This window comes from Colletotrichum aenigma (genome assembly GCF_013390185.1).
Source record: "Colletotrichum aenigma strain Cg56 chromosome Unknown KSG_Cg56_contig01, whole genome shotgun sequence".
NCBI classification, from domain to species: Eukaryota; Fungi; Ascomycota; class Sordariomycetes; order Glomerellales; family Glomerellaceae; genus Colletotrichum; species Colletotrichum aenigma.
In genome coordinates this window covers 6,121,934-6,137,206 of record NW_023500907.1, presented here as the reverse complement: position 1 = coordinate 6,137,206, position 15,273 = coordinate 6,121,934, and the positions used below count along the sequence as shown (strand labels likewise).

At 54.9% G+C, this 15,273-nt stretch overlaps 3 protein-coding genes across 3 annotated transcripts; 1 reads left to right on the top strand and 2 right to left on the bottom strand.

Moving 5' to 3' along the window:
* Positions 1–3,085: 3,085 nt before the first annotated feature.
* On the bottom strand, positions 3,086–4,765 carry CGCA056_v001616 (uncharacterized protein; the record flags this gene model as incomplete). The annotated part of the gene is made up of 1 exon (XM_037316876.1): positions 3,086–4,765. The coding sequence occupies one exon, from the start codon at positions 4,763–4,765 to the stop codon at positions 3,086–3,088; it is 1,680 nt and encodes a 559-aa protein (XP_037185370.1).
* A 5,128-nt stretch (positions 4,766–9,893) lies between these two features.
* Positions 9,894–10,208, top strand: CGCA056_v001615 (uncharacterized protein; the record flags this gene model as incomplete). The annotated part of the gene is made up of 2 exons (XM_037316875.1): positions 9,894–9,925; positions 9,974–10,208. 2 exons carry the CDS (start codon positions 9,894–9,896, stop codon positions 10,206–10,208), a joined length of 267 nt encoding a protein of 88 aa, XP_037185367.1.
* A 3,380-nt stretch (positions 10,209–13,588) lies between these two features.
* On the bottom strand, positions 13,589–14,972 carry terC-1 (FAD-dependent monooxygenase terC; the record flags this gene model as incomplete). The annotated part of the gene is made up of 4 exons (XM_037316874.1): positions 13,589–13,920; positions 13,980–14,218; positions 14,274–14,338; positions 14,400–14,972. The coding sequence occupies 4 exons, from the start codon at positions 14,970–14,972 to the stop codon at positions 13,589–13,591; spliced, it is 1,209 nt and encodes a 402-aa protein (XP_037185368.1).
* Between the last annotated feature and the right edge of the window lie 301 nt (positions 14,973–15,273).

The window sequence follows — 15,273 nt, the reverse complement described above, 5'->3', positions numbered from 1 at the left end:
AAAAAACCCCTTCCCAGCCCAGCCCCCAGCGAACAAGGATCCTCCCCTCAAACGCGCGCAGGCAGGACCCCTAAACAACAAATCACCAAAGATGGAACCGCACAACAAATTGAACCACTGGCATTGGACCCCTAAATGGAAATAGCGCGCACAAATTCCAACCCTGCAGTGCAGAAAAAGGGTACCTGAGCTGTGAACGGTGAACCCTGACCTAAATTACAAAATCAAAATTCCGCCGCTCGAATTATTACAGCGGAGACAACACCCTTCCCATATGTCTGACCGTCCTTTTTTTCGCCACAGGCCATGTGCAGACGGGCGCACGATCGCAATAACCGCACCGCGACGTCCCGAGAAAGCGGATACCCCCCGATGATTCGGTAGTATCGTTATTAATACAACCTGCAAGGAGGTGGCGATAGAACTGAGGGGGAGAGAGAGAACACATTTGTGTGCACAACACCAAAAATGAATTTCTGGAACCTTGCCACGATTTCCGGTCGATTTCCGCACAGCCGAGGCCGCAAAGGGTGGGAACGAACCGGCCGTTCGAGTTGAATTGGGCAAGGTCGGTGCTCTCAACTGCCGAGGTGGCGGCTCTCCGAGCGCAAACAAGAGTGGAATCGTGCCTCTCGGTAAGAGGGCGAAAGTGGGAATTGCTCGCCTACGCAGGACCTAAACCCGTCTGTCGGTCGTCTCGCTCGGTCGATATTCGCGTGTCTCGGAATCTGTCAAGCTGAAATCGAACGTCGGTAATGCGCGGGCGAGCCGCCGTCGCCGCCGCTGCGCCCACCAAATAAAACAGCCAGGCACCGTCCGACACGTCCGACCTCTTTTCGGGCCGCCGAGAGGCTCAGCGAACGAGCCAGCCTAAACCACGTCCTCATCGGCTTGGCCGCATCTGGATGGCGGTGAGATTGCTCCGGGAAGTCAACCCCTTCAACGCGTGACCGCCAGTCGACGACCGGCCCCCTTATCTCGGTTTTCGACCGCAATCACCTGCGCGTGCCCAAGTAGCGGTGCACTTTTGAATCTGCAGGCCGTGTTCCTGTATTCGTAGTCAGAGGTTGGGTTAGGCCTCCCTGCATGCTTCCCGGCCCAGTCCGAGCAACGTGTTCCTGGGCCATGCCCTGCAAGGATAAGTCAGGTCCTGCCACCAATCAGTCAGTTCCTGTCATGGACAACCAAGGGATGCCTGTAAGAATATGTGTACAATATGTGATTGAGATTGTTCTGCAACTAAATCGTCTTGTGCGTCTGTAGCGCATCCTTTGCTCCCATGCCAATTCTGATGCCGCATTGCCTAATTCCCATGCTCTTGATCTTGCTCCTTGCTAATGCCGCTGCGCCGTAATACACCAAAAGCCTCGCAGCTGTACCTTCCTAAACAAAACTCCGGCTCTCATGTCGTCGCATTTCTCTTGCATCATTGTATGCAGAGATAAGAAAATTTTTCCCAACTCCCCTCTTCCTTGTTGTGCGAGGTCCTTCCCTGACTCACGTCGCGGCCTCCCATTCGATCACTTGGGCGCCAGTCACTCAACCTGCATTCACATGCAAGGTCAGAGTCAATTTTTTGGTGCCAAGACGTGGGCTGTTCGCGTGGGGAACAACACCAAGAGGGGTCGTCGGGTTTGACACCCCCGCAGACACCCGAGTTCGTGCCGCGTAGGTGTTTTGCCAGTGCTGTCGAAGGCAGTAAAGACGTGTGAGTGAGTCGTCGTCGCTCAACAAACGGAAGCGAGTCGAGTGTAGAATGAGAAGAAGAAAAAAACAGAAAAAAAATTGGTATGCATGCGATGCGCCTCAAATGCTCGTGTCCCCAATCCATCGCTATGCATATGCTGTCGAATCAAATGCGAATCAAATGCGCTGTGAGTGGCCCGTTACCCTCGGTGGCAGCAGCATCCGCAACCTTGGATGCGTTCCAAGGTGAGATGCGACCCCACGACGCAGTCTCGGCTATGCGCATCCCACGCTGCGAAATGATTCCTTGTCGCGTGTCGCTGTCATCAGGCCATGCGCTCGGGACCGGGCTCAAAAAAGACGTTGTGTGTGTTGTGTATGCGTGTGTGTGCACGTTGTCGTGTGCAATGTGTGTGTGTGTGTGTCGGACGTGTGTCCACCTCTATGTTGTCGTAACCCTCTGCTCCGATCATTGGTTTTCCTTGGTAGTTGTTGACAACGCATCTTGCGTCTCTCATTTTCGCAGATTGCTCCGCCCGCTGTTTCAAAAAAATTCGAATGTGCGAACATCCGACCGACCGAACAATTCTCCTGCTCGCGCCTCGCTTCCAGTCGGTGATCTTCGGTTCTAGAAAAATCGACAAATGCAGCAGGTGGTGATGACCCGCTAACAAACAGCTCATTTCGCAATAGTTGTGCCGGCGGCCAAAAAGCGACGCAAAAGGTTCCTGGCCGTAGGCGGCAGGCGGTAGAAGGACGACTAGCAAAAGGTCCCTCGCTATTACCAAACAGTAAGGTAACGGCATGAGAAGACCCGCAGATCGACTGCTTCTAGAAGCGAAGAAAAATGGATGCCGCCCTCGGTGCCCCAGACGGCGTAGTCGACGGTTTAGGTAGAAAACGGAACCCTTTTGCAGGGAGCCAGACGCGCGATGATGCTGACCATTCCGCGATATCGGATAAGGCAGGCACTTAACGTCGGCCCCCTGTCTGATGAATGCGGGCCCAACGCTTCCCCGTAAATTAGCGTCTTGGGGCCTGTTGAATGACGATTCCACCCGAGAGACTCGGTGCAATCAGGGCAGCGCACACAACGTGCCAGGAATGCCCCCCCGACCCTCTTGTTTTCGCTCTGTCCGCGGACAAGCACCGTCGTAGTGTCGCACGCGGGGGGGAAATCCACGGCAAAACACAAGCTTGCCGCGGGTGAAGTAATTCAGACTGGGATCCGACTGCTGACGTGCTCGGTGCCTGGTGTTGTTGCACATTGCGGCATCGGTGCTAGGTGCGTGGCCGGCGGCGCACCGTCGGGCGGCGTCCGGTCGTGGGGGTTCCTGCATCTTCGGTGCGCTTCATCGTCGGCTCGCGTGATGCTGGAGATCATGTGTTCGTGCAACGCTTATTGCGACACGGGAATCCATCGAGCTGGGACGCCGTCGGCGCCAACCTCGTAGGCCCGCACGCTCGGCTTCCGCGGCGGCAACGCCCAGCGGGCACGGCCTGGGCGCTGGTCGTCAAGCTTGCCCTGTTTGCGCATCGCCATCTCCATGACAGCGATGCGGATGAAATCCGAGTTCTCGCGCATCTCGCGCTGACGCATCGCTCCGGGCGGGTAGGAAAAGGCAGTCTGGTTCGGAGATTGTGAGGGGGGCTGATAAGGCGTTGACTGAGTCGTGCCTGCCGATGTCGTCGGAGAGGGGCCCCGGCTGGATGGAGGTGGTGCACTCCGGCTTCGCTGAACCTTGTAGGTCTGCATCTGGATCGAGGCAGTAAAGCTTCGCGTTCCCGTAGGCGCAGCGGCAGCCGTTGCTGGGTGGGGCTCTATGCGTGCATTGGTCGTGGGGTTCAGATACCGGCGGAGGGCCGCCGACGGCTCCTCCTCCAGCACGGGCGGTCGTCGTTCATCCGTGTAAGGCACCTTAGGGTCGATGGTAAGAATGGACCGGGTGAGAAAATCGTCTGGCGGAATTGACGAAAAGTTGATGTTGGAAATAGATCGGGCCGCCGAACGGAGAGCGCGGAGGGACGCAGTCAAGTTGGACTTGAAAGCTGACTTCAGAGGACGCAAGGGGAAGGTGTAGTCTGAAAATGAGAATTCCGACTTGACATCTTCCTCATCTTGCGATTCGTCAAAAACTCTAAAGTCGAGCTCATCCACGGAGACTCGGTCGCGGGACAGTGGGTGGTCCTCTGGCTGACCGGGAGGAGAGGAAATGGGCTCCAAAGATCTCCGGGGCTGTCGCGATCGCTTCCTGCGAGGACTTGATCCATAAGGTGACTCAAGTGAGGACAGCGTGTCGGTGGAGAACGAGTCCCCAAGAGAGGGCATGGACTCGACAGAAACCGTTCGTGTTGACAGGACTGAACCGAGTCCGCTATCGCTAATGGAGAGATCGTCGTCCTCCAGATCATCGGGTGGGGAGAGAAGCAAGTCCATGGGGCTCTTGCCAAAAGTGAGACTGAGCTCCTTCTCACAGACCTGCTGCCTCTCAATGACAGCCTCCAGAGTCATGGGCTGGTCCCGAGCAAGCTTTTGCTTGGAGCCACGTCTCTGTCTGGGGATATCAGTGACGGCCAAGAGGGCCAGCATGGCGGGAGGGACGGCATCCGGAGAGTGCACATCTCTAGGGCGGAACGATTTCCTCGTAACGTGGCGGGAGCCGTAAAACAAGCTGGATTTTGATTTTGAGGGGATCTGAACTGGGCCGGTGGGCGTTGTTGGCCGGGTCGTTACGCTCGTGGTTGTCCTGGGAGGGCTCGACGGCGCCAACTTAGACGTTTCGCGGCGAGCATCCTTCCTTTTGGCCATGGTAGCTGCGGTGGTAGTGGGAGAAGCAGGGATAGGCGTGACGGTGACAGAAACGTTCTGAGCATCCTTTTTCCGATCCAGCAAGGCAGAAGGCAGCGCCGTTCTGGGGGTATTGACGGGGGGAGATGTCGTCGAAGTCGAAGTCGTACTAGCAGCGAGTTTGTCGGTGTTCGGTTTACGCGTGGGAAGCAGAGGAGAGGGAGAAGCGACCGGTGGTGTGGAAGAGGCCGAGGGATGCCTATTGTAGTAAAGGAAACTCCTTGGGGACATCATGGCGTCTGGACATTCCCTGGGCCCTGGTGCGCCAGTGGCTCGGCGGGGCAGGCCGGACCCGACAGGCAAGACAGGTTGACAGGGAAGGGGTGGGAAAGGGACCAGACCAGGCACGCACACACTCCCTAGGGTGGTGGTACTTTGTGGCTCCCTGAGGTCAGGCAGAGACGGTGAGGTACCTCTGCAGGACAGGGCAGGGCACGACTGGAACCAGGATGGATGGGGGTTCGGAGGCGCTGGAAACTGGTACGGATTGGCGAGCAGACAGCGGAGGAGGCGGCGCTCAAGCTAGGGGATTCGACTGTGACTCTGAAGGGTTTGGGCCAACCAGTGGAGGCGTGCAAGGCGTGGCGGGCTGTTGCAGTCTGCAGAGGGCACGCGCAATTAGGGGACCAGTTCGGGCAGTTGTACAGTTTGTCCCTTGGGCTGGCACTTGGGATCTCTTGAGGTGGTGCTTGCTGCTGGGGGGGTGTGTGGGCGTGCGGTGCGGACGGACGTGCTCGTCTGTCGTCTCTGACTTCTGTAACCCCTTCTGCCCTTCTGCCTTTCTGGGACTGGAAGATGCGCTGTGTCGTGTGCCGGGGGGCAGGGGTGGCCAATGTTTTGGTAACGTAAAGTCAACGGCGCGGTAACAAATCAGCGACGATGCTTTTCAAGGAGAAGCTCGAACAGGAATCTCGACGGGTCCTTTGAGGACGGTGATTGACGGGAAGTGACGCAGCGGGTCTTTTTTCTTCAACGTCTTGTATTCGTCGTATCCTTGGTTGCGGTGGTTCTGGGTGGGATTTGGGTCGCTGGGGCCCGGCTTTTGCTGGAGCCGCACCCTTATTCTCCAATCTCGCGCGATTTCGTAGCAAGGAACGGGCGGGACGATGGAATGTGCTGCCGCCCTTGCAGAGTGCAGAGCGCGGTTGCGAGTGAAGTGCAGATTGCTTGACCGTGAATGTTGGATCGGGTGGGTTCGCGTGTGGTAATGTCGGTGCGGGTGCGGTTTGCGTAAAGTTGTGGAGGCCAGCAAGCGCACGACTCGGGTCGTCGTCAGAGGTTGACAGAGGAGGGTGGCTGCTGATAGCGGAATGCGATGAGCGCCGGGAAGGACCTGGATTCGAGTTGGAGGTTGGAGGTTGACGGCTGATGGGCCTTGGATATCGAAGATGGAAATCCGTCACGAGGGTGAATTCGAGACTCGCGATGACGATGATGGGTATTAGTATTAGGTACGAATAATCGATATTCGGTCGGGAGGCCTGGTGTCTGTCCGGTATTGAGGATGTATCGGCGAGGTATTGAGCAGAGCAGAGCAGTCGGCGCACGTCCCGAGAGGCGAAGTCGAGGTCGAGGTTCGTTCGGTAGGCGAGGCGGCGACGATGACGGCGATGCACGAGGCGGCGATAAGGGAGAAAAGAAGGATAGAGACACCGAGAGTGAAGACTAGCAGAGAAGAGACTACAGGCAGGTTGGGGGACTCTTGGTTTTAGGTGGCAGGGCAGAGGGCATTCGCTCCTTCCAGGTTATAGATCTGGCTTTGGGCAGAGAGATAAGTGACTATCCGTACCTTGGAAGCGGAAGGCAACCCGAGGCTGTTTCTGCTGTCCTGATTATCTGCACCTTAATCCAGCCCAGCATGACACCTCTCGCCTTCTGTTACTGGGCCGAGTTCCATACAACACACACCAGTGACCGGACTGGCACAGCACGGGCAGGCACCTCACACACGTTGACACTGATAACGGGCCCAGGATGGAGTTGCTGATAAGGAACCTGGGGAAGGACAGGCTGGGAAGGGGCCACGGCCATGGATCATGACTAGGGACTTTGCAGCAGCAAGACACGGGGACGCAGACGACAGGCGCTGGATGGCAGACGACGGGACGTGATGCTGCCCTCCACTGCCTTTTTCAGAATCTCAGCTGGACCTGCCCTGCCTTGATTTGCTTGGATCGTGGTTGCCCGTGACGTTGTGCGGTTGCTGCGGTACCTTAGACAGGCTGGGCAGGGCAAGGCAGGGACTGACGCCTCTTCCTGCCTCCTTCCTTTCCCCTTCATCGTTCCTGCCTCGCTCGCGCTTTCACCCTCCGTGCCTGCTTACGTCGTTGCTGCGTATTGCCCTGGCAGGCAGGCAACGGTGACTGTGTGCTTGCCCTCCGTGTGCGTCCTGGCTGATTTGGAGGCGTTTTCCTCGACTCCAAAGGAAAGCGCGATGGATGGGCGCACAGGCCCCAACTGATAAGCACCCGAAGCCTCCAACTTCCCCCAATCGTCGTCGTCTCTGCGTTGCTCCTCCTGTCTGGGCCTTAGAGTTTGGGGTGACATGAGTTGAGTTGGGGGTCCTTGGGGGTCTCCAAGTCCACGCCTCCTCCAGTGTCCCGTCCAGTCCATGAATGTGGTCACGTTCATGCCACCGGTGGATCTCACCTCGAGACCAGCACCAGCCAGCCTGGATCGCTTCTGGAAGGATACATAATACGAGCGCTCTTTCAGCTCTCACATCGACACCCCTATTGCGGACCATGACAGCGCCGCCAGTGTCACAATTACAGGGCTTCAGAGCCCGGATGACGGATGGCCAGCACCGTGTGCTAAAGACGGCGACACACTGATACTGGATCTGCGGCCTTGATTGGCCCTGACGCTGCTGATGGTCCTGTGGCAGTGATGAAGACCGTCATAATAGTGGGAATTCCAAGACATTCGGGGCCTTCCAGCAGGGTCTCACCGTGTGAGCGCCCGGCTGACCCGATCAGCGCCCAGCCCTGGAGCGCTCAAAGGACGTGGAGAGGCCTCTGAGAGAACACTTGTGAAAGAAAGAGCGACCAGCTGAAGCCTGGGGTAGCTTCTCAGCCAATGGCAAGCCGTGAGACCCACCCTGGGGATAAATCTGGAATAAACCACCTTATGTAAGACACAGCTCTCCCCAGTTATCTGAATAGCATTATTAAGCACAGCACAGTCCATGAGCATGGCTCTTGCACAACTGCCAAATGGCTATGCTATGCTATGCAGTGGGACGCTGTCCCTGGCAATATCATGCGTCGCTCATTTTATGCGTAATACAACAACGTGCAGTCACGACCTTGGCTTGGTACCAGTGGTGCCTTCCTTGGACCTTCCCATCGTCGCCAACGTCGGACCGCCTCTCGTGTGCCTCTTGCTTATCAGCCCCCAACGACTCCATCCCTCCCACTTCATCCCATCCCCTCCATCCCCCAAGCGCAACGTCCAATTACACGTTTTACCGATCGCCTCCGTGACCCTCCATCTCTACTAAGAGACCACCACAAGATCCGTCCGACCCTATGGGTGTGACACAGCAACAGGCACGCACGCGCTGTTCAATGAACTCTGGATCGCCTCGGCGCCCTCGGGCTGAAAATGATGACCACTTCTTCAGCACGGCCTGGGGTCCTGACTCCTTCCGCTGCTCTGGACCTGACTCTAGCCCATCCCGACAGTCAGTTCAAGATGCCGAGGCGAACGGCCGCAGAATCTAAGACAACCACCATCACCACAACTCGAACTATCGTCGAACCGTCAAGCCGCCCGCCTGCGGCCAAGCGCTGTGTCTGGGCCTCCACCAGCAACCATCATCGCCGCCAATCTATCTCCCGACGGCGGCCAAGTTCCCATGTCAATCACCGGACGGCTATTGAACCTCCGGTCCTTGTCCGGGGGCCTGCCCTCGGTGACTCGCAAACACGCACGCAAAGCCCACCTCCATCGGCCTCCTCCGACCCCCAGGATGAACAGTCGCCTCCACTCCGTCCACTCAGACGCCTGCCTCGCAGAGCTGCCAGGCTCAGTTGCTCCAGTTCTTAAAATCCTTGTCGACCTATGCGACGGGCTTTCAATGACGAGAATGGCAGGCCGACGGAGAGCACTTTGCAGTTTCCCATGGCACTAGGCTCTAGCGCCGCTTACCATTCGCTTTCCGTTCCATCCGTTCTCTTGGCCACTCAACCATCTCGACTCCGAACCCTCCACCTGCCCTCCGTTCGTCGCCTCGAGCCCGATGAGCATGCCCTACCATCTGGCCCAGCACCCCAGGCCCTTCAGTGGTCGTTGGGAAACCAATATCACCGCACTATCCGTACGGGCCTCGTCGATCACCTCGGCGCCTCTCCCGCTTTCGGCACCTTCAGACGTGTCATCACCGCATTCACCCAACCAACATAAACAAACTCAACCCAAGCACAAGGAATCAAGAGACGAACAGCCGATGCTCTTCGATTCGACCGTCATATCTCTCGCATGGTGACATGTTCAATCGCTCGTTGCTTTTCACATGCATCGTGTTTGACTCGGCCTATCGCCCTTGCCCACGACTTCAACCTTGCTGCAGGTCCCTGATACGAAATACCTACCGGGGATGCAGAAGTTTGCCCTCCGTTTCTCTTCCTGTCGGGACACGGATTGCGCCCACGGATTCTCTCCAGCCGTCATGGCAAATGATATTCAGGGCTGTTTGTCTCATCCCGCCCGCCCTTCCCCCGCCATCTTGGCCCGTTCATCACTTGCCCATCCCTACCCAACCCAGACCACCAAGCTTCCACCATCGATCATGTCGCTTTTCACCAGACACTCCTATCCGAGTGCAACGCCATCATCCAGTGACCGACCGCTTGCTGAACTTGCCCGAGAAATAACCCGATCAGCCTGATTGTGATTCGCTGCCTGCGTAACCTGTCAATACTCACACGCAGCTAGTTCCAAAGATGAACAAGACGCTGCCCCATGTTGCCCATCAAACAGCAAATGCGCCTCGGCATCTCGCATTCATACACTGGACGAGCTTGCTTCGTACACATTTGCGCAGACAGACGGTCATCGACTAACGTTCAGCCAGGTGTGCGCGCACCAGAGAGTCATCATGCACCACCCCGAATCTAGCGACGCCATCCCACACCCTCACACGAGTCTCACAACTGCCTTATCGCTGCGCTGTGATTCGCTCACTTCTACCCCAACCCTGCGTCATAAAAGACCGGCAAGGTCGACTGGCGTTGGTCTTAGTGCGGGTGGGAACCGGGATGGTGTTGGTAACTTTTCCGCAAGGCGAGAAGCTCTGAGTCGCCCGCCATACCAAAACCAACCCTACAGCGATATGTTTTGCGGGGTAAAACCATCGATGGACGATGGCACGCATGCAAGGGACCTAACGTTTGTTTCTTCGCTGCCAGGACCAGCCATCAGCTGACTTTCGTCCAGCTCTGGGCATGCGCGCAAGATCCAATCCAACTCAAATCTCATGCACAGTCGTCGTTGCCGTCGCACAAGACACGAGCGCTGCAAAAGCGTGGGCAGCAAAGGCTTCCAGATCGTCCGGTTGCCCAAGATACTGCGGTGGCACAGACGAGAGACCTCCAACATTTCTCGACACCGCCAAGGCCCCAAGACACGGCTCCGGATCTCAACGGCGCCGTCTAGCACGTCCCCCTCCTAACCCAAACCTGCCAAAGGTGCCTCACACTTCTTCACCAAAACCTCCCGTAGCCCGAGCGGCGGTCTCCCAGCCCGTCTGTTCCGGTTCTTCCAAAGGGAGCCTGTCTCAGGCGTAATTCCAACACCTCACGTGCCTCTCTGTCTGGCCTATCCGTGACCAGAAGCAACATTCCCATGTGGCCCCGTCAGCGCCAGTCCAGGCAGGGTTGTAATTTGTTGACACAGTCAGGAGAGCCCATCAGGCTGTTGTCTTGATCGGGTCGCATGGTAGGCAGACATCGGGCACACGCGGACAAATGCGCAGCCTCAACATCACCTGGGTGTCTTTTTGCAGTTTCCCGTCAACCCCGCAGCCTAAACACGGCCAGGTCTGGACTCTTCTTTTTTTAAGCGGGTGTTGAGGTCTCGTTCTCACGCTGGCTTGACACGGGACCGCCAGCCAAGCCGCCCCTTCCCACAACGACCGGACTCCGGGGCGCGGCGCGGGGGCGGGGCACAACGGTGCACCACATGTTATCTGCCATGTTGAGCAGGTGTTTGTCTTGTGTGGTTTCTTGCATATGGGGATTCTGTCTGAATGCTCATACGCAAGTGGCAGTCTGCTAGATTTACTAGACGGGTGTTTGGCAGCCCGTGGCGTCAAATTTTGAGCGTCTGTCCGTTGGTTACCTTGCATCCGCATAGCAGGGGACGCCACATTGAGATATTGAATCCTTTGCAGCCCTCTAGGGGGTTATTGTGAACTTACTGAGGCGGTATTCCTGTGATCCTTCCGAGAACATCCGTCTGTGACCGCCGGTTGAAGGCCCGGAAAGTTGCCATCACATACATCACCGGAAGTGACAAATCCTGAACCTCACGCAGTAATGACACAGCCCATGTGGAAGATCACTATAAAGCCCACCAGCTCGAAACCATCGCTGTAATCTTCGCCAAAATTCTTCGTGAATTCCACTCTGAGAAATCCGGTGGGTTTCGGGAAAGACTGCCTGGTCAGCTTGTCGAACAGCACAATCGGAGCGGATGAGCATACGCTCCCAATGCATATCTAGCTGTCGTGCCATCCTGATCTATGCCAGTTGCCCAGGCCCTGGTGTTTGCCGTTTCTCCTGGACGATATCGAGGATACGCAGGCAGTGGTCGGAGACGGCGCTAGGTAGGTTTTGTTTGAGCGTGATGGATTCGATGACCTTCAAAGGAGACGACATGCCCAGGTAGTAAATGTGTGATGGAAGGCCCAGCACCAATCTCAACCCGGCAGCCATGACAGGCGTGAGAATCAGGGCCAGTTCCGGCGAAGGTAATGCCTATTTATGCTCGACAGAAGTGATGGTGATTACGGTAGTTTACCATTGGATGCTGCGTTCTCTTTCCTCTTCCGATGCTGCGTACAGATTGACAAGAAGGCTGTCTTTGTAGGGCATGCGATTTCCGCTGCTTTGATCATGTCTATCGTAGCAATAACGTTACTTGTCTATACCGTTGCTGGTCTATGCCTCTTGTGGGCGGGATTGAGTGGGATACAGGTTCCAATCAATATGCCTATGGCTGTGATCATGAGCGTTTTGGAGAATACTTGTGCCCAGGAATTATATAAGAAGGTTGATGGGGCGGGTCTGTATGATTCTTTTAGACAGAAATAGTCAACTTCATCCATGAACTTGTTGTTCTATTTTTTCTTTTTTTGGACCGAATTCTTCGGCCTTTGTCCCTTATGCTCCAGTCATGTAGAAAAAGCAGTTCATATTCACTACAGAGGTTGTTTGTCCTTTTTAAATTACCCGTCTCGTGGTGTTTCTAAGATGAATGTACCGCGGGCGACGACTCCGGGTGATGACGCTGGGGATCAAGGCTGGCTACATGTATGGTGCACACAGCTGGCAGTCGATCTTGATCCACCCTGTCCGTTGGCATACATCTCTCCGAGCCAGTCGAATCCAGCACTGATTGAGACGAACGCAAATGTATCGGGAAGCTTTGTTCCTGCTATGACAAGTGTACGGATTTATACTGGTTGATATTCCAGTCCTGTTGGAATAAGAAAGTGCACAGACAATCAATCGTGACTAGTCCAGGCTAGATCTTGGAACTGTATTTATAGACGGATGGATGAGCGAGGAGTGTTTTCTTTAGCAGACAAAATAAGGGCAAAGTCCTTTGTTGTTGCTCTGTTGAGTCGACAGAAGGTATTTGGTATAGTACCACCAATTCAGGTCAACTTGCTATGCCACAAGCCATGGGATTGAACTGTTTACCTTTCGCGAATCAACATTGCCCACCATTGGTCGTTCATTTGCATATGAATACGTAGAAGAAACAAGAGGTGGCCGCCATCCAGGAGAACAATGCTTCGAGGCATGGCTTCAACATCGATAGACTTGAATAGCTCCCTGGTGTCTGGCTTAATTCAATGACCTACCAGTAGGCAGAGATCCTGGCCGTATGATTGAGCTGCTTTCCTACGCTTGTACACCTACTTTTATGTCTTATTCGCGGAAGGACAAGCGAGCAACATTATGATTATCCCTCGCAAATGCCGTGTCGCTGTTTCCGTTCGATATAAAAGCTCTGTTTGTGGACAGGAAATCAAAAGAGACTACAAGACAATCTCGATCTGGATTCTTCGCGGACGGTTTTCTCCACTGCAAGAGCGATGCCGTTGTAACATTCACCAGTAACGTCTAAGCGGCCAGCCACCGACTTCCGACTTGAGATGCGCAAGCCTTGGTGTGTTTGCCACGAATACTTTCAAGTCGGAAGCAACGAACAGCCGCGACGTCTAGTCAGGTTGACCAAGCCGTCGGTCACGCAGAGACGGCTATACTGACTGGCTTGACGGTTGACTAACGAGACTCAACTGGTGATAAAGCACGACTCTAAGTTCGAAGGAGATGCCCAGACGAGAACGCTGATCATTTTGTCGAATCCAAAGCTCTGTAGAATTCTCATTCTTTTATGTTGTTGACGGAGGTCTTGCGGGTAAAAGCATGTACTTTCACACAAGATTTGCGCTTCAGTCTTGCGTATGTGATGGATGTATAATACGCTTCGTTGTCAGTTCGGGACAACTTCCTAGTATCTAGGCAATGGTCTCTGCAAGTCTGAGGAAACACTGTGAAGGTGATCACCCAAAACTTACGGCCTGCGGATATTCTTATTCCAGGGTCTGGGGCTTGTTTAAGTTTCTGATTGAAAACGACGATACTTGCAGTCCTCCGTCGGTTCTCTTCCCGGAGTATTGGTTTCGTCGGATAGCTATCAAAACTACATCTTCGATGAGGGTTTCCAGTGTCGTTCTCATTCCTCCCCCTCAGACTCAGATCAAGAAACAGTCATGTGGAGTATGGTAGCATCTCAACTCGACCAACAAAAGTCTAATCTCTACTTGTAGTATTGCGTGAAATCATGGCTCAAACCTTTAGAGGCCTCTGATAATTGCGCGGCTACCTCAGGGTTGTGTTTGCTTTCGTGGATCATCTGCAAAAACGTGTCCTCCTCCAACACTTTTTCGGGGTCCCTCTTACAAAGCCTCCGCATGTTTTCTGTCGAGATAGGATCGGTGAAGTCACGATACAGCTTACTACGAACATCGCTGTACCGGTCCAGGATGAATTCCTCTGCCTTACCCGTAGCGATCCCGTTCAAGCAGTCATACAAGCCTCCGACATCAAGAATCCCTCCTGTCAACCCCAAGCCACCAAATGGATTACATACTGATTCGGTCGTTTAGTATGCAAGCAAGTCTTGGAGAAGCAATTGGGGTCCGACTCACGGTGCGCTGCATCACCCGCGAGGAGTACCTTCCCTTGTCGGAGCGATGGTGCCAGGCGCTGGTGTATTTTGTAAGGACTGAAGTTGACACATCTCCACTCATCCGCCTTCGGATTTCCTGGTAACATCACCTCGAACTTCCAGGCTTGTCGTTCGAGATATTTGGCCTTGGTGAGTCCTGGTACCTCTCCGTATGTGATTCTCCATAGGCCGTCGTTGGAGATCCTCGCTGCCATGTACCTACAATCATGATCAGCCAAACTCAGGCAGTTGTAAGAGGGTCTATCGGCCGTACCAGTGCTCTCGGCTGATTACAAAGTTGCTGTCTGTGAAGCCGTGTTTGTCAAACGGATAGTAAGTCTGGGGAACGTCGAGTGATTAGCGCATACAACAAAGCGACAGCGCATGCTCTTTCACTGACATTCGTTGCAACAATTTGCTCATCCCAAGTCCATCCCGGGAACTCCATATCGCCAAAGAGCGATTTCCGGACTTGGCTGTTGGCGCCATCGCAGCCAATGACATAAGTCGCCGCCAGCGTTTTCGAAGTGCCCTGAGCGTCCACCTCCACGATGGCTTGCTCCTCGTTCTGGCTCACATGCGTCACCCGGTGACCCCAAAGAATACTGGCTTGGGGCTGCTTCAGTAGATGGTCATGCAATATTTTGCCTAGTTTGTTCAGCGGTAAGCAGATCAAGGGATGCTTCACAGAAGTTGTCAAGGTGGTTGTTGGAAGCTCGGCGATGATCTCCCCGCTGGGCTTTCTCCAGGCAACGCCGTGAGGGATGAAACCCTGCGAAAGGACATCCGAAAGGACTTCTGCTCTATCGAGCTGTTCTACGGCTTCTGGGCCATAATGAGTTGCTCGGGGTTGGTCGTCGAGCTCGTTGCCAGCGTCGACGAGCTGTACCCCCAGCCCGGCTTTGGCAAGGAGAAGGGCCAGTAAGAGGCCGCAGGGGCCTGCACCCACAATGATGGCGAACGGCCGAGACATACTGAGGATGAATTCAAGTTCGATTGTAACGGGGTTAAATTGCTGAATACATACGTGAGCTACTAGGAGGCTGGCTCAGGACCCCCAGTGCCACAGTGTCAGGCATCACGCATCTTATATCTAGGCTACTCCATGACTACTCGCCGCATGGCTACATCTATTGACTTTAATGCGACTTCTCGGGTAAGCGCTATGCTGAGTGACGTTCATAAAAATTCTGGTATCATGCTGTGGACTCGCTGCCGAAACCTGGGCTGCAGCAAGGTGGGCGTCTTGGTACTTCCGCCAAGACATCCCACAT